We start from the raw sequence: 25317 nt of genomic DNA, 5'->3' as shown, positions 1-25317 counted from the left end.
AGATTTGTGGCATGGTGAACAGCAAAGGCTGTGGATCCTCTCTCTGCCCCTCTTTCTGAGGTTCTTCTCTTTCTTCTTTCTCTTGCCCAGCAGGGCTCTGCTCTGGGCACTATCAAGGGATATCTTTCTGCCCTTTCAGCCTTCTTGAGGCTGCCTGATCAACCATCTTTGTTCAAGTCCCCTATTGTCAATCGATTCCTAAAAGGCATCACACACACATTTCCACCTGTTCCGTTTGTGATGCCTCAGTGGGACTTGAACCTTGCACTTACATTTCTGATGTGCGCTCCCTTTGAGCCACTTCACAACTGTCCCCTCCGCCTTCTTACACTGAAGACTGCTTTCCTGGTTGCCATCACCTCTGCCAGGAGAGTGAGTGAGCTCCAGGCCCTCTCTTGTACTCCTCCTTTCCGTTCTGCCCATCCGGACAAGGTTGTGTTGCGTACTAAGCCATCTTTCCTGCCCAAGGTTGTCACAGCCTTCCACATCGGGCAGTCCATCACTTTGCCAACCTTCTTTCCGCCACCGCACCCCTCTAAAGAGGAAGAGCGGCTCCACCGTCTGGACCCAATACGTGCGCTCTCATTCTACTTGGATCGCACACGCCAGTTCCGGGTGGATGACCAACTCTTTGTTGGCTACGTGGGCGCTAAGAAGGGGAAGGCGGTACATAAGAGGACCATCTCCCGATGGATCATCTTGTGTATCCAGGCATGCTACTCCTTGGCTAGAAAGGAGCCCTCTGTTGGATTGCGGGCTCACTCCACCCGAGCCACGGCGACAACAACTGCCCTGGGCCGGGGAGTGCCCTTGCAGGACATTTGCCAGGCAGCTACGTGGGCCTCGCTGCACACGTTTGCAAGACACTATTGCCTGGACAGTCCAGTCCGAAAGGATGGCTTCTTTGGCTGTTCCGTCCTCCAGGACTTTCTGGTGTGATTATTGGTTCGCAGACCCACCACAGGGGTTGGTATTGCTGGGGTATCTATTCTAAGGTAAGGAATCTATCACTAACGTGTCTCTTTCAGATGCACAAGTTACTACTTGTGTAACGATATATCTGTAAGAGGCATTAGTTAGTGATAGATTCCTTACGACCCACCCATCCTCCCCGTTCTGCGAACCGATATCTAGGGTTAAGGTCATCCCCTTTCAGGGCCCTAGTTTCAATGGCACCAGTGTTGGTTTTTAACACGGCTCAGCCCTTCTGGCGCGGAAAATCTGTGGCTAAGAACTGACGTCAGCACGCAGAGGCGGCGTCTAAGTACTCCGACGACGTCATCACGGCGCCAACGACGGACGCGGAGCCGCAGACGACGTCTACAGACGCGCAAGGGTACTGCTACGCAAAAATTTCCGGATCCAGTCTGACGCCTGGGGATATTCTAAGGTAAGGAATCTATCACTAACTAATGTCTCTTACAGATATATCGTTACACAAGTAGTAACTTGTGCTTCAGGCCAAACCTACTGATATTTATCAAGGGAAACCCGGAAGATGGCATTTAGGTGCAGTAAGCAGCAAGATATGGACGTTGTTCGTCATTATTGGGGAATAACCACTCGTAATGAAGTCTATAGCAACAAAAAAACAACAAAACAAAAAAAAAAAACTTATCTTCTCCCTCCACTATCATTTTTCAAGTGCCTAAATCTCCATACCTCCACTATCATTTTCAATCCACATAATGACTAACCTATTCACCACTCACCTTACTTTCATATTTTCATTATACTAATTCACCACTATACCTTTCTGGGTTCCGAAGTAAAGTGCCACTCGCCAAAAAAGCGCTTTAACACCCCATCAAGGGTAGCAAGCGCTATATAAATGCAAACGTTTTTTCTTCTTCTATCCCTCCACTATCCTTCTCAATCCAAATAACTGACTAACATATACACCACTTCTTTCAAATTTTCCCTATACTAATTCACCACTAATCATTTATGGGTTCCGGAGAGGCATGCCACTCACTGAAAAAAGCGATTTGATGACTCGTTATGGGTAGTGAGTGCTATATAAATGCAATTACAATACAATACAAAAAATAATTGCAAAAGTGCCATCAACACCCTCAAGCAACTAGACAAGGGGAAACCATGCAACAAAATGTAAACCCATTCTTTCAAACTCCTGACCTCCACAAAGAACGTAGGTCGGTATTGGTGCGTCAAAGGCAATATTTGAAGCAACATGAAATCAACCACATCTGGCCCACATTCTGGGTTAAACTAGACTTTAGGTTAAAGTTGTTAGATATAGGAGGTCCTGCACCTCAGCCTCCTGTTAGATATGTTGCAGCTTTGTTCCAAACCACAGAGAGCAAATGCTGACTATGTAAGAAAACAGAAGCCAAGGGGTTCACAGGAGGAGCCCGAAACAATTGAAAGGATATCGGCAAATAATAGCAAAAATCTTCATGTGTGCATAGGAAGCAGTTAGAAACGCACAGGAAAATGACTTAAACCCCATTATTATTCACAGAACAATATGGACCTCACAGACCTCCCCAGTGCCCAGTTGGCAATGTTCTTCTGTGCTGTAGAGTGACATTGTATCTGAGGTTGAGGCAGGCTGAACTAAGCTAAGAAGCCATGGCAGGAGTAGAGTTTTAGCTTCTCATGGGGGGCTGGGCTTATCAGTTAGACTGAGTGGGGGCCTAATTCGGTTAAAACAGAGTGGAGACCAAAGGCCCTTTGTCAAGACCTAGCCTAGACCTTTTTTTCTTTGAATTGTTCTTCTTGAAATCACTGCAGAGATGCAGGCTTCTAAACTGGTCACGGATCATGATCCTTGCTAGTGGTACAGTTTAAGTGGAACAAAGCATTATGGGAAAGCAGGGACGCAGTACTTCACATCTTCAAGTGACCCTTAGACATCAATGACACCTTCATCAAGTCCTGCTTTTGTGACAAACAGCACTTTGCTTTCTGTTGTTTTAGGATCCACAGAAGCAAAGTGGTCTTGGCTAAAAAGCCAAGATTGGAAGGCGTCACTTATGACAATGGGCGGTTAACACGCTTACTACTATCATAGGATTAGCAGGATAGGTTGCCATCTTACAGATTCTTCCAATTGATGTGTGCTACCCAAGACCATTCATTAAAGGGCGATCTAGTGAATGAAGTCACAATAGGTATCACTATCCAAGCATACATCACAGTCATCAAAGAAAGAGCATTCTGTAATGCTTAGTGGTGGTGCCTGTTAGTGGTGCAGGGAGGCCTGTTACTTTTTTTTCTTCCGATGATGCCCCTTTAAGAGAGAAAAATCTCAGCCAGGCAGCAGCGCTACGAAAGCGAAATATGATATGATAAAATGAATAAAAGATAATTTCACTGTGGGAGGAAGGTGGTTCCATCCTCAGCTCATTTATCCCTGATAGTTGGGACAGAGCTGGCATTCTAGTTTGAAAACTAGAATGAAACACTGGCTTCTATTAAGCCTCTCTCCTTTCTGACTTTTATCTTCTTCTCCCTAATACATTTTACATCTGGTCTTTTTAGGGTCACACGTCTGCTTACCCTCTCATTTCTTTTTCTTGCCTCATCCTGTTTACTTTCACCACTTCCTTTTCTTTCCTTTCTCCCTCTTATCTTCCCCCTCATTCCTCTTGCCTTTTTTTCTCCTCTTTCCATAGCTTTCTTTCTGCCCACGGACTCTCCTTACTATGCCAGTGTGTCTCCCTTCCTCCATCTCTGCAACTTATGTGTGGAATTTGGAATTATAACTTCAGCTGACACAAAACTCGAGTGTCTGAATCGCTTTTGACTGTTTTAAAAAATTTTTTTTTTATGGAATACATTTTTTTCCACGAACCCCCAGCCCAGTGCATTCCAGTGTCAATGTCACCCGGGCTCCCAATTTAATGGCTGAGGATGCTGTGTGTCACGGATATGACCCCCAAAGTACTGGGAAGAAGAAACGTGCTCCACCCCAGCTTTAATGTGCCTGTGGAAAGAAAATGCTTTTCATTTGTAGAAATGCAAAGAGGCGCTGTCGCATCAGCAGGCACATTCCAAACCACTTGAAGGAGCGGACTCTATTCTATTTTCCAGTGGTCTTAAAGAGCACGAGACCAAAGTTACCTGGGGGCCTTAATGGTGCTCAATCAGGTCATGATGATATTGCAGAGCAGACAGTGGCTCTTCGAAAACAGAGTCCCGGGTTCCCAGCCAGTTCCTCTAAGACTCAGCAATTAAATTCGCAGCAGCGGCCGGGGGTCGAGTACACAGCAATTGCTCAGCTCCACGCACAGAGACAGCTGAGCCACACGGTGACATAGGAGGCGGCGGCCGGCGGTGAGAGAAGGCAGCGCTGCCCGCCCGGGGCCTCACCACAATCATTTGCAGTAACGTTACGCCTCTGCTTGATTCCATCCACAAACTCCCCGCCTTCGGCAGCAGAACGTGAGCGCACGTCACCTGACAGCGCCTGGTATCATGGCTTTATCTGACTCAGGCTTGACTGGGTCTTATAGGCCGCGTGCGGGAGGCCTTCCTCGCTATGCCCTCTAACGGACGGACCACCAGTGCTGCGTGGTAGCCGCCCCTAAAATCGTGCCGCCTGGGGCGGACCGCCCCCTCACCTACGCCGGTGGGTCATGGGTTTATAGGTCCCTATAAATAAGAGAAGCCATGGACACGTTCGCCATTGCAGAAGCACACCACGGACCGATACAGGTAGCCGGACAGACCGACTGGATGCAGCCCCATTGACGGGATTTTAGATGTGATATCAAAATTTGGGCCACTAGATTTGTCCGGTTTTCATTAACCGGGCGGCATTATTGATGAGCTCACCACTACAGAGCGGATGTTCTTGGTGATTTACACCTGCAAACTACAATCTTTCGACACCCTGACCGGGTTGGAACGATCACTGGTTAAGGGGGATTGATCCTCTTGCTATATACAAGTGGATGCTCTGCAGAGTCCGAGTTTATGTATACTCAGACGAAACACTTGTCGGCTGGCGCTGTCTAGTTTCGAGTATTAAAGCTACAAGATCAAACGACGCTTCAGATATTATTTCTTGCATTTGTGAAATTTGAATATATTGTACATATTTCATGTATTTGTATAAATGTGTGCACAAGTGACTTGACAAATAAGAGAAACCATATGTATGTAATAGAACATTTTGGTGACTTTATATGATGACGTAGAATTATATTTCATGTGCATTCACTATACATTATTTGTGTAAAAAAAATCCCCTTTTTTATTTGAAGCACTTTACTAATTGTTGATCCTACTGGAGAAGAAGAAACTCTGGCAACTGGAACAATAACCATTGTGATTGATGAAGAAAATAGACTTTGCTCTGTCCATAAGCCAGGTATGTAAATAAACGTAATTATATCAGGTAATTGATGTAAATAAGCAAGATAGCTGTGTGTTCTGGTAGAGCTGAGTTTAAGATCCGACCCAGGTCATTTCAGCATTTCTTCCTTCCAAAGTCGATACATTCTAAGCTAATGAGATAGGAACATGTGTGATCAAAAGTAAATAAAAATGGCAAACCTGTGGCAGTAAGCACGAAATAAAAAAGATAGTTATTGGTATAGAAGTAAACAAATGGCACACTTAATGGTTGAGCACTTTCCTGAGTTGTGCTGGATGAGCAGAGCAACACCATAATTCAGGCCTGCTGCATTGTTGACCTGCAGCTTAAAATGGTCCACAGTAAATGTAAAGTGTTCGTAAATGTTTACCAGCAAGTTGCTGCTAGCACCTGAAGTAGTTCAACTATTTTATTCAGGTTGTGTACTGCACAGTTGATATGACGTTGAAGCAGAGTGTTGTGGAATTTCTTCAAGGTTAATGACAGTGGTGGGTAAATAAAATATGGGGACCAGTTACTAATCATCCCTAGCTACTACCATGGAACAATGTAGAACCTTCACATCCGAATTGTTCAACTCTAAACTTGGGCTACATACATGTCATGCATTTGCGTCGCTGGCAGTGACTTGGAATTTGTAAAAACACATGCATAGTGAAAGTGGTAATGCAAGTGTCCTCTAATAACTTCATTAGAACACTTTCATTTAGTAACCATTCAAATACTTTATTTTTTATTTCACATGCTTCTGCTTGAATTAGTGGATTTTGGCTTTGTAGTTTAGGTTTGAATATTACCCAGCCGTCAGGAAATTGTTAAGCAGTACCTCTGCAAACCAGGAGGTGATGCCACATGGATCTGCACTGATGCCATTCCGCTCTGGAATTGACGTGCGGGATCATATAGACTCTACTTCAGCGTGCTGACTGTTGGAAACTGGGCTTTTGTTGCAGTTGTCTGTAGTAAATGATGCAACATGGAACAGCAGGTAAGTTGAGATGTCCTTTAGTCCAAGTATGAAGAAGGAGACAAGAGAAGAGTGGACTCCTTTCCACGCAGGCAACAAGCAACTGCCGTAGAATAGAACCCTTACTTGACAGCAAACCTAGAACATAAACATAAGAGCATTCTGGTGGAATACAGGTCATGTAATAGCATTCTAGAAAGACTAGAACAATAACTCTAGAGACTTATGTACTGCACATCTTCTTCCTTCCCAATGTTAACCAACGTGAAAAGAGAGAGAATACAAAAAAAACCAAGCACTGGCGTTGCCAATAGGTCTCGCAGTAGGAAAGTTTGAGCTATTGGTTTTCTAAATGACATTTTTTTTTTTTGTGATTTACAATGCCCATACTTTTAACTTTCCGCATTAGGAAAGTTTGAGCGATTGGTATTGTAAATGACACTTTTTAAATTTATGTGTTGGTTTTGAAAATAGCAAAATTAATAGCTTTGTCAGTTACACTGTCAATAGTTTTAACTTTCGCAAATGTGACACCTATAGCATTTGTAATGCAATGTGTGTTGTATTTACGTGACTTAGATGCCAGTCAGTCATAAGCTTTTATTCGATATGCAGAGATATCTTATAAGCACATTTATAATACAATCAATACAATGTACAAAAAAAATCATTGCCACAAGAAGTCAGTATGAAATATTAAAAGAGATAAAAGGATATAAAAGACCGTTTATAAATTAACTAAAAAGAGAATTAAACAGCTACTGACAATCTCTTACATCGAATGAGCCAAAACTGCTTTAAAAATTTAGCTATTCCGCACACAATGGGAGGGGAAGTGTCCGTGCTTAGGATACGCAAGGCTACTGAATGACTGCGTGTGCCCATATTTCGGCAGAGTGGTTTCAGCCAAAAGCTCCTAGGCCTTGCGTAATCCGGGCATTCAAATAAAACATGCGCAATGGACTCAACCTTACTCGGGCAACATGCACAGTTGGGAGAAGTACGGGCCGCTAATGACCATTTCGATACCAGAGCACCTAGCGGGAGGGAACCAACTCTAAATTTAAAATAAAGAGATCGGTCAAAGGGGAGAGTGATCAAGTCCAGGTAGGGTTCAATGGCCACAGTGTCTTTAATTTGTAGAAAGGCGGCAGTGGACCTGCAGTGGTTGGAGCTTGTGATTAGACGCTCAGCAGTCCATTTCCAATAAAGCGCCTTGACAACTTCTTTTGGGGGGGCTGAACGGGATGACCAGCAATCTCCTAGTCCGATATTCTCCAAAAGCTTTTTGGTGTCATTTAACCATCTTATCTTAGCCCAACCCCCCTGGCTCATTATATCTCCCAGGGCATCAGCATAGGATTTTAATTCTTCGCTCCTCCAAATCCTTGTCCACAACAGGAGCGGGCGAAGCTGAGCCTGATCTTTAATGTTTTTACATCCCGTGTCCATCCACACTGGTACTGATGGTGTGCTCAGTGGAACAGAGATGAAGGATTTTAAAAGCTTGCTCTCTGCTGTGACTAGGGCATCCAGTCGGCAGTGGCCCCACAGTTCTGCCCCGTACAAGGCTGATGTCGCTACTTTGGCCTTGTAGATGTCGAGTACTGGGGTAAGTGATCTCCTAGTTGAGGCTCTGTATTCCCTCATGAGAGCTCCTCCTACTCTCCTGTGGTTAAGAACCATTTTTTCAATGTGGTTTGCCCAAGTCATCCTGTCCGTAATCCGGATACCAAGGTAGTCGAATTCGGCTACTTTCTCTAGGGGGGTAGAGTTGAGTGTAGGTGGGCGGCCCAATTTTGTAGGTGGATTAACAACTAAGTATTTCGTTTTGTCCACATTTATTATTAGCCCTTTTGCATCACAGAACTCCTGGAATCGTGTTAATAGTTTCTGCAGGCCTTGTGGGGTCTTCGAGATCAGGAGCGTGTCATCCGCAAAAAGCAGGGTTGGGATGCGGACACCTCCAAGACAGGGGGCGTCGGCTGGTTCTTGTTGAAGATGTTTTACCACCCCATTCAGATATAACGAGAATAGGGTGGGTGCCAAGACGCAGCCCTGTCTTACGCCCCTAGACACTGGTATCTTCTCAGTGAGCTCTCCGTTTTTACCCCAGCGGACCTGTGCAAAGGTGTGGGCATGAAGGCTTATGAGAAGGGACAAGATGTAAGGTGGTAATCCCAACTCATGAAGGACCCTCCAGAGCTCTTCCCGGGGAACTAGGTCAAAGGCAGTCTTCAGGTCTATAAAGGCTAAGTAAAGACTACCCTTGCCTAGTTCCACCACCTTCCACCCCAAAAGGGACAGCCTAAACACCTGCTCTATAGTCCCCATACCAGCCCGGAAACCTGCCTGAAAGTCTGATAGGATTTTATTCTCCTCCACCCAATGGAGAATCCTACCAAGGATAGCTTTACCAGCTATCTTTTGGGTGGAGTCTATCAGACTTATGGGGCGATAGTTGCCCGGGGTTTCCCTACACCATTTTTTATAAATAGGGACAACCACCGCCCCTTTCCAGGATTCTGGCACTACTCCTCCCCTCCTAATATTTAGGAGAGCAGCTATGATCCTTCCCCATTCCGCTGGGTAAGCCCTCATGAGATCACCCGGAAGGCCGTCCGGGCCCGGTGCCTTGCGTGGTGCTACCCAGCCTATAACCCCCTCGATCTCTAGGGGAGTGAAGAGGTCATAGGCATGAGGTTCAATTGCCAGTGTGAGGTCCCTCCCCACAGACAGATCCCCATCTGGTGGGAGGTATAGGGACCCAAAGTGTTTTACCCAGTTTTGAGGCGGGATGTTGCAGGGTCTCATGGCTGCGTCGGATTTGCTCCGTTTACTTATAAGATTCCAAAAGACCCCTGAATCCCTGTTTTTACTAGCCTGGAGTAGGTCTTCCCAATATTTATCTTCCCACTCCCTTTTAGCCAAATTAAGGGACTTTTTATAGGCCTTCCTTGCTTCCTGGATCACACTTTGGGATTTGGATTTGACTGCCTCAACTAACTTTGCCTTATGGCCCCTACATGCTTGGGTGTACCACCCCTCAACTGGTTTTTTAGTTCCTGTATTGCCCGGCTTTTTAGAGTACAGGGTAAACACGTTGGTTAAGGCTTCAATCAGGGAGACAAATAACCCACTCGCTTTACCCACCCCTTCTAGGGAGGTTCCGAGAGATGTTACCGCACGGTTTAGATGGGATTGAATTTCCCCAACCTTTGCCTCGGATAAAACCAGTTTCGCCCATTTAATTCTTCTACCACATGGGGTGACTTCCGATTCATCTAGTGGTACGGGTGCCAGGTTGATGTTGGCCCTCCTTAACGGTTGCCACCATTGTTCCATTTTTAGGGAGAGTGAGTTGTGATCACTTTCTGTCGAAGGGACCACCTGCATGTCCCTTACATAAGACCATAAGCACACGTCTATTAGAATATAATCCAGCCTAGAGGTGTGCCCTGGTCTATTGTAGGTATGGGCACCCCCCCTATCCGAGGAAGTCCTCCCATTCGCTGCCCTTAGGTTAAATTCAAGACTCAGGGAGTATATCTGGAGCGCCACTTCTGTCCACCTTTTGATCGGTGGGATGTCCAGTGCCGGGATCCCCCACCTAGCATCCTCCTCATCTTGGTCGAGGGAAACGTCCGAGCCCAAGGGCTCGAACATGCAGTTCAAATCACCTGCAACCAAGGTGCGTGTCTTATGGGGGGTGTTGTTTAACAGGGTCTCGAGGAGAGCTATTACTGGAGACTTTCTCCCACCCTTTGTACCCCGTGCATACACATTATAGATATTTAGAACAATTCTTCCCCTTTGGTCTATAAGGGTGATATTTTGTATGTCCGGGGAACCTGTGGGAGAGTCCACTACTCTACAGTTTAGAGAAGCCGCGACCCAGATAAGAAGGCCGCCCGAAGGTCGGCCTCTCCCAGATTCCGAGACTCGCGGAGGAGAGGAATATGAGGAAAATCCCACCCTATGGACCGGCACCAGGCTCCATGTTTCCTGGAAGAGGCACAAGGAGTGCTCATCCACCCATGCAGTAACATCTGGAAGAACCAGTTTTCCTGCAATCCCTGCGACATTCCAGCTGAAAACCTTAAAGACTCGGTCCGTCACAGCTGGAAGGTCGCTGGGCGCCTGGAAGCCCCTATCTGTAGGACTCCTCCTAAATATCCGAGGAGAGCAGGGATCTTGTGGATTTGCTATAGAGTCTCCCATTCCACTTGCAAGGTTTGTTTGGGTGGGTGGTGGTCCTACTGGGTCTACTCTGCTCGCTGTTTCCAGTCAGCAGGGGCCAATTGCCCACATGTGATTCTCCCTATTGCCCCCTACAACCCCAACCCAATTTTGGCCAGAATTAGGGGAACTTACACTTCCTCCATTAGGGCTAACAAGGTGCCTAGGATAAAAATATGAAAGATCTACTAGTTTAACCCCTGGGGCCCCCATATTTTTGATAGGGGTACAGATGGATGGTACTACTCTGGGGTCTTGGAAGTTTATGATTACACAATCCCCCTCCTGCATTTTTTTCCCTTGCCCCACCCATCCCACTCTGCGGACACTTAGGATAATGCCATCCACACCCAGGGGGATTGGCTTGTTTGCCTTCAGCCAGTGGATACACTTGTTCTTGAGTGATTGATGGTTTTCCATCTGCCCATCCTTTAGGGGAGGCACATTAACCATGACAGCAACAAAGGGTTGACAGTCTGGTGGGAGATTAATCGGGGGGATCCGTCATGGTGGATTACTGGGGGCCGGTGGGGAGGTAGTTGGGGCAGAATGTTGGGTTACAGGCCTAGGGGCTTTCCCTGTCGTTAACCCGCTGGGTTTACTTCTCCCCTCTGTTTTTTGTTGGACTTCCTTTTTACCACTAGTTGTCTGTTGCTGTTTTTGTGGAAGAGGCTTTGACTTATTTTTCTCAGGCTCTGTATGTGTTAAAAGTCCCTTGTGACTTGGGCCTGCTTTGGGATGGGGAGGAGATTTAGGAGTTGGGATTACTGGACTATTAGGAATAGCTTTGTTAGGAGATGTTAGGGGCTTGGGGCCACTATGAGCTGGTAGTTCATTCCCCTTTGCACCCACGTCCTTATTTCCAGTCACTCTAGTTGTTTGTTTGATTGTTGTTTTGAGTGAGTGAAACCCGTCCAGGGTTGACTGCTCTAATTTGTCAATCCTCTCTCCTAGGCCCTTGACTTGTGTTAGTAACGGTTTTAAGAGGGTATATACCTTCTCCAAAATATTTTCAACTGCTACTAAGTCAGTTGGCTTTGAGACCTTGGCTGAGTGTGACCCCTTGGGAGAGATCAGTACATCCCCTTCTATATCTGTTTCGTTCAGCATAGGGGCACCCCTTGTAGTTCTCGTACTAGATACAGGAGACTTCCTTACTCTTTGGTAGAGGGCGGCCTGTCTCACTAGCCTACCCTTCTTGCGTTTACGCAACTTTTTACCTACGGAGAGAAACTCCTGCCTAATATCAGGAGTCACGGTGATAGGTGAAGCCCCAACTAACTTCCCGTCTGATGTAGCTATGGGGGGTACAAGCGATTTTGGGGACTCAGGATCTCTGATGACATCACTTGTGGAATAGGTGGTGATGATGTGGACAGGTTACTAGGGCCACCGTCTTCCATTGTAACTATAGGTAGAAGAGCGGCCAGATTTTCCAGCCTATCTATATTTTGCTCTATACCAATCAAATGGGGGGGTTCTGAGGGAACACCGACCACACTAGGGGGGGTACCCGCTTGAACCCGGACGATGGTAGGTGTGAGCGACTGGGCGACTGCCCCCAAGGATGAGCGACTTGAGGGGAAGGGTACTTCAGATAGACGCCGCTCAGACATGGCGATCTCCTTTTCAATCACCGCCGCTACCCTGGTGATAAAGCGGTCCATTGTTCCTATGACAGGGCTCGCGGCATTTGATCCCCTGTCAACTTCGCCCCTGAGAGGCTTTCCTGAACGGGTAGACATGGTTTGGGCAACAGAACGGGGACAGGCACCGGGCGTATGTCCTCACGGCTGGTGGAAAAGAAAAGAAAGGGACGTGGCCCAGCCCAGCCTCTGTCGGCCCCTGACGGCCACAGACGGCCCGCCCTCTGCCCGGGCTCCGCCCGGCGACGCCCGCGCGCGTCCCGCGACGCGGAGGTCAAGGCTCCGCTTTGTAGCGCCTCCGGGCGCGAAGACAGCGGGGACAGGAAGTCCGCTCAAAGCCCACTTGGAGCTGTAGTCTCCAGCCGCTCCTGGATGTCGATGGCGGCGAGACTTACAGCGTTGGCAACCCAGGGGCAGAGTGCTGGCGTGTGGTCAGGTAGGCTGTGTGCGCTGCAAATGACCCCCGCTCCACCGAGGTCAAGGCTCCGCTTTGTAGCGCCTCCTGGCGCGAAGACAGCGGGGACAGGAAGTCCGCGCAAAGCCCACTGGGAGCTGTAGTCTCCAGCCGCTCCTGGATGTCGATGGCGGCGAGACTTACAGCGTTGGCAACCCAGGGGCAGAGGCAGAGGGCTGGCGTGTGGTCAGGTAGGCTGTGTGCGCTGCAAATGACTTAGATGTATTGATATTACAAATAACAATGGCTTTTAATTTTGTAAATAATTAATACTTAAATAAAAGTTATTGTAATTTATAATGGCAATAGCTTAAACGTTTGTAAGCATGAAAGGAGAAAATGAAGGTGTGTGGACTGAGGGGGGGGCAGGTGTGAGAGGGGGTCGCAGATGAAAAGAATTGAAGGGAGAGCTGTGCAGATCACACCTGGAGCAGCAAGAGAGAGGCAAGGGGAGGGAGAAAACAGGCATGGAAGGGGGAAATGGAGGTGTGAGGACTAAGTGAGGGGCCGGGGAGAGAGGGGGGCCTGATTAAAAGAATTGAAGGGAGAAGACGAAACTGTAGAGGGGGGGAAGAAAGTAGAAAGTGAGACGTTGTGATGAAGGAACATGGGGAAGAGGGCGTACTCAAAAATAGAGAAGGATTGTGAAGTGAAAATAGATTAAAAGTCTGTGGGAGGACGGAGGACAGAGAGGAGGAAAGTAACTGAGAACAAAATGGGGGGAGGGCACGAGGGAAGGAGGATGGGTGTAAAGAAAAACACCGCCTGACGTGGAGAAATGGAAAAGTGGGGAAACAAAGGGAGCTGGACGGAGAGGAAGGGAGCGACCCGAGAAGGAATGAAGGGAACGGAAAGTAAGGGAGCGGGAATGAACGCGAGGAAGTAAAGAGAGGTGAAAAGAAGAATAAAGGGGGGTCTCGGGAGGGCAGGACGAAGCGCGGTATATGAGGGTCACTCCATGATTGATGCGCTTCCACTAACCATCAAACAGTGGGAACAGGAGGGGGAGGGTACAGCTACCCAACGGAAGCCACACGCTGAATCAACACCGGAAGAATGAGGGGCTGAGCCTACCCTGCTGGGATTCAAATGTATCGGCTTCAGAAGACACCACCCAGAAACGAGAAGTAGGCAAAGGTGACTGAAGGGAAATTATTGAGACTGAAGGGTGGGTGGGGGTGATGAGAAATGGGGGAGAGGGGGGCTGTGGGAGTGTGTAAGTGAAGGGCTGAAAGGGAGGACCCAGGAGGGAAAGAAAGAAGTGCTAAAGCGAGGGGAGTGAAAAAAGAGGAGCGGGGGCAAGGATTGAAAGAAAAATTGGCAGCTGAGGAGACTTGGGGGGTGGGGGCAGTTAGGGCGGGAGAAGAGGGCGGCTGAGGAGGAGTGCAGGAAAGGGCGTGACGGGGGAAAGCCTGTATGGAAAGGCTGAGGGGAGCAGGCGCGGTAAGGCATGGGTAAAGTGGGCACCTGCTCAGGGCCTCCCACCTTTCAAAGGGCCCCCTCTGTATCGACTATTTCTGTTTGCAAAGTCTGTTCTGAGTTAACGCAACACCCCTGTCAAATTGCCAGGTCCGTGCGGGATGTGTTCTTTGTATTCTGGCATGTGTAGTCTTGTTCAATCCATTATGAAACAAGACTACAAGTCCCAGAATTCAAATACAGAAACGTAGACTGGCGCAGCACATCATACAGGACAGAGCAGGGTAACGCGGCAGTTCTAGTGCTTCCTTTTTGATAATGTACAACATTCTGTAATTCACTACAATATAGCATTAACTCATCCCCACTCAACAAGTCTGAGTGTCAGAATTGGTTGGGTCTTGGGTGTTATAATTGGGTCTCCTTACTGGAAAAAGATACGAATTTACAGTGATAATGTCACACAATAAAATAATAATAATTTGTGCCATTGTTAACTCCTTTTTAGGTCTGTGCTCTAGATGGTGTGCATGCACTGTCTCGAACCGAGACATGCGGTATTTACTCTGGTAGATTTCAAAACACCTCTCGCTTTTAATTGTTGTTTTTGTGTCTTAAACTTTTTTTATGGTCAAACTGCCAAATTGTCCTTCCTTTGTTTTTGTTTCCGCCTACGGTGACTCGCCCTTCGAAATGTTTTCTTTCTCCTGTGTTCATTTATCTTGTTTTCGACGTTGACTTGCCACGAGATTTTTGGAAAGATGTGTTTTAAAGATGGTGAATCAACTGTACGTTTTACATGTTTTAAAGCAAATGTGATTCCTCTAACAATGCGTGCTTTGTTTAAAGTTTTCTCGTATGGTCCATGTTGTTAATCGTTTTTTTAGATTTCCACTTACAATCCACACAAATGAGGTCAGTGAAGGGAATTAGTGCCTGGACGACTGCAATCGTTTTAGAGCATGGACCGTACAGGAATACTTTAAACAAAGAACGCACCGTGTACAATGTGCCAGTGACCTTTTCCTTTCGCCCCTTCGTAATGCTGCGCACATGCACCTTTAATGACGGCATGGGTGATAAACCGCGTGTGACCCGTAGCACCTTTTCATGGATTCACATTAGACAAAATCAAGTCACATACTGGAAAGTTCCGCTTTTCATTCTGTATCAACAGCTAAATCCAAGCATTACAACAAGACTGAGGGAAGGCAGAGAAGGGGAGGAGAAATGCGGCACGGTGTGAAGCAGCAGGGGCCTTTGAAGTGAAGCTAAGCTAAGCTTCACTTCAAAGGTGTGGGAGGAGTGCTGCTACGGCCTGGGGGAAGCTGGCTGGGGAGGGGGAGGAGAAATGCAAGTAAGGCTGTGTGTGCGGGGAGAGAGAGGGGAGGTGCTGGAGCTGGGGAACAGAGTTTATGGCCCAAAAGCGCGTGCCTGTGGCCACGTGAACTCAAAGAAAACCGCAGCAAAAAGCCCTTGGTTTGACGAGGATTTTGAGCACTTGAATTCTCGCTCTGCTCAATGCGCTTGCGCGCATTGATAGGTCGCAAGACCTAAAAATGAGAACCTAAGAAATAAGGAAAATGCTACTTACCAGTATGCATCTGTCTTGGCATGTAGAGCTGCAGATTACTACACGTAGCATTAGATCGCCACCTGGTGTTGGGCTCGGATGATTGCATGTTGTTGTCGTCTTGAAAGAAGTCTTTTGTAGTCACCAGATAGGTGACTCCTCCCCTGGACGATAGTGCGCATGGGCATCGGCTCCATCCTTAGATTGTTTTTCGCCATGATGGGAAATGATGGAGTTAGTAGAAGTAAAGAAAAGGATGTCCATGCGTGTGCATCTAAGTAAGATAAAACTGGAACATATATATAAGGCGGGAGGGCGTGTAGTAATCTGCAGCTCTACATGCCAAGAGCAGAGGCATACTGGTAAGTAGCATTTTCCGTTCGAGGCATATGAGCTGCAGATACTACACTTAGCATCGATTGTGCAGCAGTGTCTCCCCTAGTGGTGGTCACCTGTATCTGTTGCAGTAGTTTGAAAGAGTTTTAAGGAACGCTTGGCGTACTGCAGCTTGCTGCTTGGCTTGCACATCAACACAGTAGTGTTTAGTGAAGGTGTGCGTTGTAGACCATGTTGCTGCCTTGCATATGTCTTCTAGGGGGATGTTCTCTAAGAAAGCCATAGAGGCTCCTAGTGTGCGTGAGGAGTGCGCTCTAGGAGGAACTGTTAATGTAAGTTTTGCTTTTTGATAGCATATTTGTATACATTTTACAATCCAGCTTGCAATTCCACTCTTAGAGATGGGGTTGCCTTTATGAGGTGGAGAGAAAGATACAAACAATTTTGTTTTTCGAAAAGATTTAGTCCTATCTATATAATAGAGAAGAGCTCTTTTAACATCTAGTGTGTGTAGAGCTCTTTCTGCTACAGAGTCAGGGTTTTGGAAAAACACAGGTAACTCTACAGATTGGTTTAAATGAAAAGGAGTAATGACTTTTGGAAGGAATTTAGGATTAGTTCTTAGAACCACTTTGTTACAATGTATTTGTAAAAAAAAGTTCTTGTAGTGTGAAAGCTTCTATCTCACTTACTCTTCTAAGAGAGGTAATAGCAATAAGGAAAGCTGTTTTACATGTGAGGAATTGCAGTTCACATTTGTGTAAAGGTTCAAAAGGGAGTCCCATATGTCTTGGAAGAACAACGTTTAGGTTCCACACTGGGGAAGGTGGTAACCTGGGGGGAATGATTCTTTTTAATCCTTCCATAAATGCTTTAAAAGCAGGTACTCTAAAAAGAGACAGATGTTGTCTATTTTGTAAATACGCTGCAATTGCTGCAAGGTGCAGCCCTATGGATGAATATGCCAAATTAAATCTTCTTTTTTTTTTTTGTCCTCATTTGCCTGACCCTCACTCCAAGAAGCGCCAACCACCTTACATGTCCTAGCCAGAGAGAGAGATCTTGTTCCTCTCCCACATCCAGACAAATACCATATTGGTGAGAGACGGATGCAAGGAGTGTTTGAAGAGGGGGGGTGGGGCACCGAACTACAATACTCACTCAAGGCATTTTTCAGCCTGTCGGACCAACACAATATCATTTGGGGCCACCAGAGGTCCGCAGAGTATGATAGGCATAATCATCGGACCCGGGGGGAAAAAGAAAAACCCAGAAGTCCTAACTCCACTGAACCAACAGATTCCAAAAAGATAGATTACGCTTATTACAGGATCTGGCCAAATCCACCTTTGATGTTTCATATACTGACGTAAGCCAGCCTGCATGCGATTGTGCCTTAGTGTCGACCCAGAATTTACAGATCTGCCGTCTCGCCAGAAGGATTGCATAAAACAGGAAGGTCCTAGCTGGGCCAGGGACGCTCCCAGTGACGCTCTCGTCTAACCCAAAAATTATTAATGGCAGCGTCATACGTAATGTGGTATTAAGAATGGAGTCCATTGATGGCTGGAATTTAGAAAGCCTTAGAGGCGCGATATAATGTGAATAGGTGATTTCGCCTCAACCAAGCTGGTTTAACCGTTTTGTACAGGAAAGTAAAAGATCTTATCCATAAGTCCTCGCATTGAAGGCCCATGTCATTATTGTGAGAAGTTGGCCTGATATATGATGCTCACTAGTTCTAGTGATCACCTTGTATAAGTCCAAACAACCCTTATGGTGATTGGTTGTAAGTCAACCTTATAGACCAGCTATCCTAATGGTAGCATGGACAAAAGCAGTCTTTAGGCTAAACTCTTTTGGCATGTGAAGCCAGCTGTTTTACCACATATAACCCCTTGAATACCAGGTGAAAGGACACCACACAGGTTGTTATGAAAATAAACAAGTATTTATTAACTAACATACACCTCTGAACTCTTTATGAGGTCAGAGGGCTAAGCACATGACAATCTCTTAGGAAAAATACGTTTAAGTTGCACGATTTACAATGGTGCCCTAGGGGCACGACAAACCATATACTAAGTAAGTGGAATGTGAAAGTCAATCAAAGGAATGGAGCTGTCCAGAGGTTGTAGGATCGCTGGGACCACGCTATACTAACTTGAGGTAGGTAATAGGAGGCCCACGGAACGCGTGTGCAGAGTGTGAACTCACACGCGAGATGCGTACAAACGTCTATGGACAGTAAAGTTTTAAGAAAAGGTGAGTACGGACGTCCCTGACTAGATATGACAAAAACGACTATGGAACTGGACACTAGGAGAGTCAAGCTACCCTTGAGCACCGAAATGCTCGTGTTACCTCACCCACAGGCTGCGGGTGCATAGGTGCCAAGTCGTGTTGGGTTCCGGCGTTGAAGTCTATGGAGCCTGGAGGAAAAGGTGCTGCAGGCGGTCAGGAGGAAGATGTCCGGTGTGATCCAAGGGTGGATCAGTGAAGAGAAGAACCTGAAAGCAGAGGGGACAATGTTCAAAGTCACTAGCCAGTGACTGGAGTGGAACCAGGAGTGGAACCAGATGTCGTCGTCACGATCAGGTGAAGGTGGACGCTTGTCTCTGCAGCCTCGTGGACCAGGTGGTGTCTTCGACGACCAGGATGGAGGCATGAGCTGTCCCACGCAGGCTCTCGCTGTCTGCGGTGTCGTCTCCGGATTCGGGTTCAACAGGCCTTGGCAAAGGCAACCCACGCGGTGAGTGGAAACGGCGTCTGGAGTGGACCAGGAGGGTCCGGGGTGCTCCTCTTTTGGAAGGGAGCATGGGCCAGTCTGGAGCAACCAGACAAGCAGTGAAGTTGTCGGAGTTCGTCGTCTAGGAGGTCACTAGCCAGCCGGCAAGTGACCAGACAACACGTCGAGCAGCAAACAGGCAGAAGGGCCCCACGCAGATCTCGTGGATGCTGGAGGGCTGGTCTTCGATGCAGGAGCTGCTCGGGGTCGAGGCTTCTCAGTCCCCAAAGCACTTGGTCGAGGATGCCTCTGAAGTCGTGCTGGAGCGAAGTGCTGCTTCTTTCAAGATGGCCGGTCCCACGTGTCTCGTCGCACCCATGGGTCTCAGCTGTGCTGCAGTTGTGGGTAGAGGTCGGAGAGGTCTGGGAGTCCGGGTCTCGTCAGGCTCTGAAGTCTGGATCCTTGCAGAAAGACGACAAAGGGAAGCCGCTGTACGCTGATGGTGCCTGCTTGTGCAGGGTGGACACTCCTTGCCCACAAGGGAGATTTTCTTCAGTCTTCTGTGGAGCAGAACGTCTAAGTCCAGAGTTTCTTCTTGTAGAGTTGATCAGGATAATCTAGTTTGGAATGGGACCAGCTCCTACCTTTACCCGGCTAAAGGGGGGCTGCACTACGACTAGGTCCCTCCCCTGGGTGGGACCAGGAAGGGGGGTGGTTACACCCCCTATCCTTTGTCCGGTCTTGCGCCAGCTCTGGGGCTGGAGTGCCCCAGGAACTGGTTTAGACCGGTGTATGCATGGGGACACCTTGTGTGCCCCAGGCATGTCTCATTCCTTTCAGCCTGTCCTACCTAGTACACAAAATCCTGTCTGGGGTGGTGCTAGCACCTCCCAAAGCAGGAAATCCTTTGTCCAAGCCTCCCTCGCTGGAAGGACTCCCAGCAGCAGGAGGTCAGACTTGTGTCTGAGGTGGCAGCATCCATTTTGTGATGCTGAGGCTCGAGTTGACTATAACTGGGGTTCACAGTTACATACATGTCGTGTCCCTCTAGAAGGGTGAATGCTACCCCCGGCGCCAGAATTGGCGAGGGGGTAGTATTCCAATTCGTATGACACCTTATTCGACATGTTTTGATAATGTTATACCAAAGTTGGCAATAACCGCGATGATTATAATGCACTTAAGAGTATATGGTATAGTGTTATCATGGAAACAGCTAAAGGACTTGGTTCCGAAAGCTGCAGACAGGCTCAGCTCATGCTCGAGCACCATCTCACATAATTCCAAGCACACTGCCTTCAGGATTGATAAGGCCTGCCATAGGAGTGACTGATAGGAGGATATGTGTCCATTTTAGAGTTAGATATAGGGATACTATATCTAAAGCAAAGGGTGATTACACCACCTTGCCCCAGCTGATTGATCAGCCAGTTGTGTCAGATTTGGATGGCCAGCCAGGGGTGGCATAATACATGCTGCAGCCCCTGGTAGGCCCTGGGTGCACCTATGCCCTGGGTACCTAAGGTACACTGTACAGGGACTGATAAGGTGACTCAGTATCCAATTAGATATGCACCTAAGGTACATGGAATCCATTTTACAGAGAGAGCAGTGGGCCTGGGGTCCTGAATAGCAGGGTCCCAGGTCAACTAAGTCTAAAAACCAGCAAAACACCAGGTAAAAAGTTGGGGGCAACCATAGTCAGATATCCCCCTTCCTACAATTACCCCACTGCTCATCGGGGAGAGAACTTCCCGTCCACCTCCTCCAGAATGGACCAATACCAAATGGCTACCTCCTTACCCCCTGCTCGCCTCTCTACCAGCTGTTGTTCCAAGATACTGATCTTCCCCAGTTGCACCCTTTTCCTGCTCATCGCCCGGGCCCAGCTACCAAGCTGTACGTATTTAGGTTTAAAGCATTTTATTAAGGCAAAAACATAGGAGGTAAGGGAACATGAGGGGTAGGGGTACATACATTCAAATGAAAATAGAGTAAAAATCAAAGAGCGCGATGGCGGACAAGGCTGCTGCAAAGAAGAAAGTCAATGAGCAAAATAATAAGGGCTAAGCACGGTTGCCACCATCAAGCAGATCAGAAAGTGAAAGGCAGTGATGCAAGAAACCAACTCCACCACCCCCCCGGAACCCCTCCCCCCAAACACCCCAACTCACCCCAACACCCTCCCACCCCCCGTCCAGTACTCGGCCATAATGCGTCCTGCCCTCCCACCACGCCCCCCGCCCCGTGAGCCCCCATCCCATGTCCTCCTAGTCAGGTGGGATCACCGGAGGTGTTAGTCTCAGGAGTCTAAGGTACCTCAGACAGGTGAGTTCTCTGAATTCTGTGGTTAAAAGCGCATGAAAGGGTTGCCACAACTCGTCGAATTGTTCCACGTCCCCCGCCACCATAAGCGATAATTTCTCCATACCTAGTACATGCCAGAGCCTGTGTAGCCAGTCCGTGATGGAGGGGACCGTGGTGGTACGCCAATGAATCAAGATGTTCTGAATCGCCGAACCCAGCGCTATCGCAATTTGCCTCCCCTTGCGGGACTTCAGCGGGTACATCAGCCCATTCGGTGACCCAGCAGGACATACGCCGGGATGCGTGGCAATTCAATCTCAAAATGAACATCTATCTCATCAATAATCTCCTTCCTGTATTCCTCTAACAAGGGGCAGTCCCAAAGTACATGTGTAAGAGTCCCCACCCGACCACATCCTCTCCAGCACTCCTTCCCAATATGCCTATTCAGTTCGAGGCATGTGGGCTGCTGAATTCATATCTGTGCATAGTCCGCCACCTAGTGTTGGGTCCGGATGATTGCACATTGTTGTCCTGGAAGAGTCTTCGAAGTATCACGAGATAGGTGGCTCCTCCCCTGGACTACAGTGCGCATGGGCATCGCCTCCATCCCCAGATTGTTTTTTTCCGCCATAGGGTTCGGATGTGTTTTCGGTTCCCTCCATCGGAACCGATAGTTGTTCGATTTTTACTTGAGACCAAAAGGTCTTTAGGCTGGGCGTCGGTATAGTTGCGTTCGGGTTTTCTTACTGACTCTCAGCTCCGATCTCCTACTGCCCTTCCACGTGCTTCGACGCGGACGGGCCTACACTACAACCTTTGCTATGGAGCGGACTCCATTCAAGAAGTGTCCGCTGTGTCACTCAAAATATTCGCACCTCGACGTGCACCCCGTGTGCAATACATGCTTGTCACCGGATCACCGTGAAGACACCTGCATGGCGTGTTCAAAGTTTAGGAGTAAGAAAACTTTGAAGATTCGCCGGGCTAATCGACTCCAGGCACAGTTGTCGGCTTCGGCGCCCCCACCTGATGACATCTTTCAGGAGTCTGTCGAGGAAGAGGACGACGTACAAGGGTCGGACTCTGACCCCGCGTCCGCGGAAGAGACCTACGACGCGGATGAGGAGGCCTACGACGAAGTCTCCGGTGAGGTAGGGGACGACGAACTGATTTGTGCCACGATGGGAGATAGCTCAGAGGAAGAGCATCCCCAACCAGACTCCGGGGTTCCTCCCCGTCATACGGCCCAGGTCGAGGGATCGCCTTCGGGCCTTACCCAAGATCTAACTATAAGTCCTACGTCCCCGCCTGCGGGCCCGGTCACGGACATTTCTAACAAGAAACCGAAAGTGAAGCCAACTGGTCTCGCACCCTCGGATGCGAAACCGAAACCGAAAGTGGCGTTGGTGAAGAAGGTTCTGGAGGCGTCAACTTCCACAAAACCCAAAATGGCCGACTTGAAGAGCCACGCCAAAATGGCCGACCAGAAGAGCCGCGCCAAAATGGCCGACCCGAAGCCCTCTGGGTCGGCGCCGAAGGTGAAGGCACCCGACGCGGCTGCGTCGGCACCGAAAGGGGTCGCGGACCCGAAGACGGCTTCAAAGAAGCGTCACGCCGACGGTGCGCCAGGCCATGGAGCGTCGGCACCGAAGAAGAGACCTACCGGCGACCGGGCTCTCGGAGACGAAGAGTCGCTCGAGACTGTTCAGCCCTCGGCATCCCTTACAAAGAAAGTGGGAGAATCCTTACGGCGGATCCAACAGTCCACTGTGGTTCCCAGCCAGGACACTGTAGTGCCTAGGTCCACGCCGAAGCCTGCCAAGGAACAAACGCCCATTCGTTTTACCCTTCCTCCCAAGTCGGCGCCGAAGGCCTTCGCGCCTAAGCAGAGCGGACACTCTCAGGAAGCACTGACGCCGAAGGCTGCCTTGGTGGTGTCGAAGCTTCGGCTCCAACCGCTTGCGGTGGAGGAACGTCGTGAGGTGATCATCGACGCCAACACCGGAAAATTGTCGCTCCTCAAACGAAAGATTACGTCGGAGCCGGCCATGGAACCTTTCAGGATTCCACTCAAGAACAAAGGGTACTCAACGGAATCTTCGGCTCTGATGGAACCTCTGTCTCCACAAGCCCTGGAACACTCGCCGGCCCGTTCCCCCGTGCCTGACGTGGACGAGGAAGAGGCCGAGTACAACTATCCTGCGTACTCGGATCCGGAAGAGGAGCATGTGCCCTGGACAGCAGGAGGCGACACAGACGACCCGCAGTCGGGCCAGGACACTCAACTTTTCGCCGCAAAGACGTCCCCGACAGAGGACTCGGCGGCATTCAATGCTTTGATAGAGAGAGCTGCAGCGAACCATGACGTCGAACTGCACTCAGACCCCGTGGATGCGGATTTCTTGGTCGACACCTTCTCGGTAGCCGAAAAACAAGTCAAGACACTACCGATGCTTAAAGGGGTGCTGAAGCATGCACAGGAGGTATTCAAGGAACCCACCCGGGCAAGGGTGGTCAATCCTCGCATCGACAGGAAATATCAAGAGGCGCCCACGGATCCCACGTATATTAAGGGACACTTGCCATTGGACTCCCTGGTGGTGTCCAACGCTCGAAAGAGGGCGAATTCGCAGACTACTGGTGATGCTCCTCCCCCAGACAAAGAATCCAAGGTCTTTGAGGCATCAGGCAAACGCATTGCTGCACAGGCAGCGAACATCTGGAGGATCTCTAACACTCAAGCCCTGCTTGCACGTTATGATAGGGCCCATTATGACACATTAGAGGCCATTCTGCAACACTTGCCTGACCAATACAAGGAGGCGGGGGAGATGCTCATTCAGGAGGGTAAACTCATTACAAATGCATCCATCAAATGTGCCCTAGATGTGGCAGACACTGCCTCCAGGGCTATCAATACAAGCGTTTTACTTGGACGCCATGCCTGGCTTCGAATTTCTGGGTTCAAACCCGACATACAAACCACGATACTGGGTCAAACAGTGAATCCTGACCATCTGTTCGGCCCTGAGGTGGATGCCTCCCTAGAAAAGATGAAAAAAGATACCGAAACTGCCAAGTCTATGGGGGCTTTACAAAGTCAGCAGTTTCGGGGTGGTTCCTTTCGCCGCTCCAATTCAAGGGGCACCTCGAGAGGCCAGGCATCCCAGTCCACGCAATACTACAAGGGTAACACCCAGTCCTCGTATAACAACAACAAGGGCAGGGGTGGCTACAGAGGCAATAATATCAAAGGCAGGGGACGTGGAAACAATGCCTCCAGGTCCACCACCTCCAACAAGCAGTGACGTCTTGTCACTTCCCCCCGATCACACGACACCTGTCGGGGGGAGACTCCAGCAGTTCCTGCCGGCGTGGAGATCCATCACCACGGACAGGTGGGTGAGGTCTCTTATCCAGTACGGGTACTGTCTAGAACTTACGTCCATTCCACCGGACATACCGCCAAGAAGCCGTGCTATGTCCGACGAGCACTTGACCTTGTTGCAGCAAGAAGTACTGGTCATGCTGCAAAAAGGGGCAATAGAGCTCGTTCCATTACAGGAACGGGGGTATACTCACTGTATTTTCTGATCCCCAAAAAGGACGGATCGCTCAGGCCGATCCTGGACCTCAGGCCCCCGAACTGGTACATCAACTCGGAGCACTTCCATATGCTCACATTGCAGCAAGTGCTTCCCCTGCTTCAACAGGGGGACTTCCTAGCAACGCTGGATCTGAAGGATGCCTATTTTCATATTCCCCTGCATCCTTCCCACAGAAAGTATCTCAGATTCACGATCTTAGACCAGCATTACCAGTTCAGGGTCCTGCCGTTCGGGGTCACCACGGCACCGAGAGTTTTTACCAAATGCCTAGCGACTGTGGCGGCGCATCTCCGTCGCCAGCACGTCCATGTCTTTCCATACCTAGACGACTGGCTTATTCAGGCAAAGACGGAACAGCAGTGCGTAGACCACGTGTCACGCACCATTCACCTCCTGCACGATCTGGGATTCTCTCTGAACTACCCAAAGTCCCATCTCCAGCCCGCCCACGTGCGACAGTATCTGGGCGCGACAATCGACACTCTGGCAGCCACTGCGCAGCCGAGTTCAGTGAGAATCGCCAGTATCCAGGCGCTGATCCAACGATTCAGACCCCAACACTCGCTTCCAGCGAGGGTGTTCATGCAGTTGATAGGCATGATGGCCTCCTGCATCTCCATTGTCCCGCACGCGAGACTACATATGCGTCCGCTTCAGGAGTGCTTGGCACGTCAGTGGACTCAGGCTCAT

At 48.8% G+C, this 25317-nt stretch overlaps 1 protein-coding gene across 1 annotated transcript in view; it reads left to right on the top strand.

Annotated features, from left to right (window-relative positions):
- The window catches only part of EXOSC8 (exosome component 8), a 289111-nt gene that overhangs the window by 196461 nt on the left and 67333 nt on the right, over positions 1–25317 (top strand). Inside the window, exon 10 of the mRNA XM_086935084.1 lies at positions 5235–5341. Within this exon, the coding sequence (XP_086791210.1) occupies positions 5235–5341 (107 nt within the window). The remainder of the gene's footprint in view (positions 1–5234; positions 5342–25317) is intronic.

Source organism: Lissotriton vulgaris, chromosome 8, assembly GCF_964263255.1.
Source record: "Lissotriton vulgaris chromosome 8, aLisVul1.2, whole genome shotgun sequence".
Classification (NCBI taxonomy): Eukaryota; Metazoa; Chordata; class Amphibia; order Caudata; family Salamandridae; genus Lissotriton; species Lissotriton vulgaris.
Note: the sequence above shows the minus strand (reverse complement) of the source record. Positions and strands in the feature narration are given on the sequence as shown.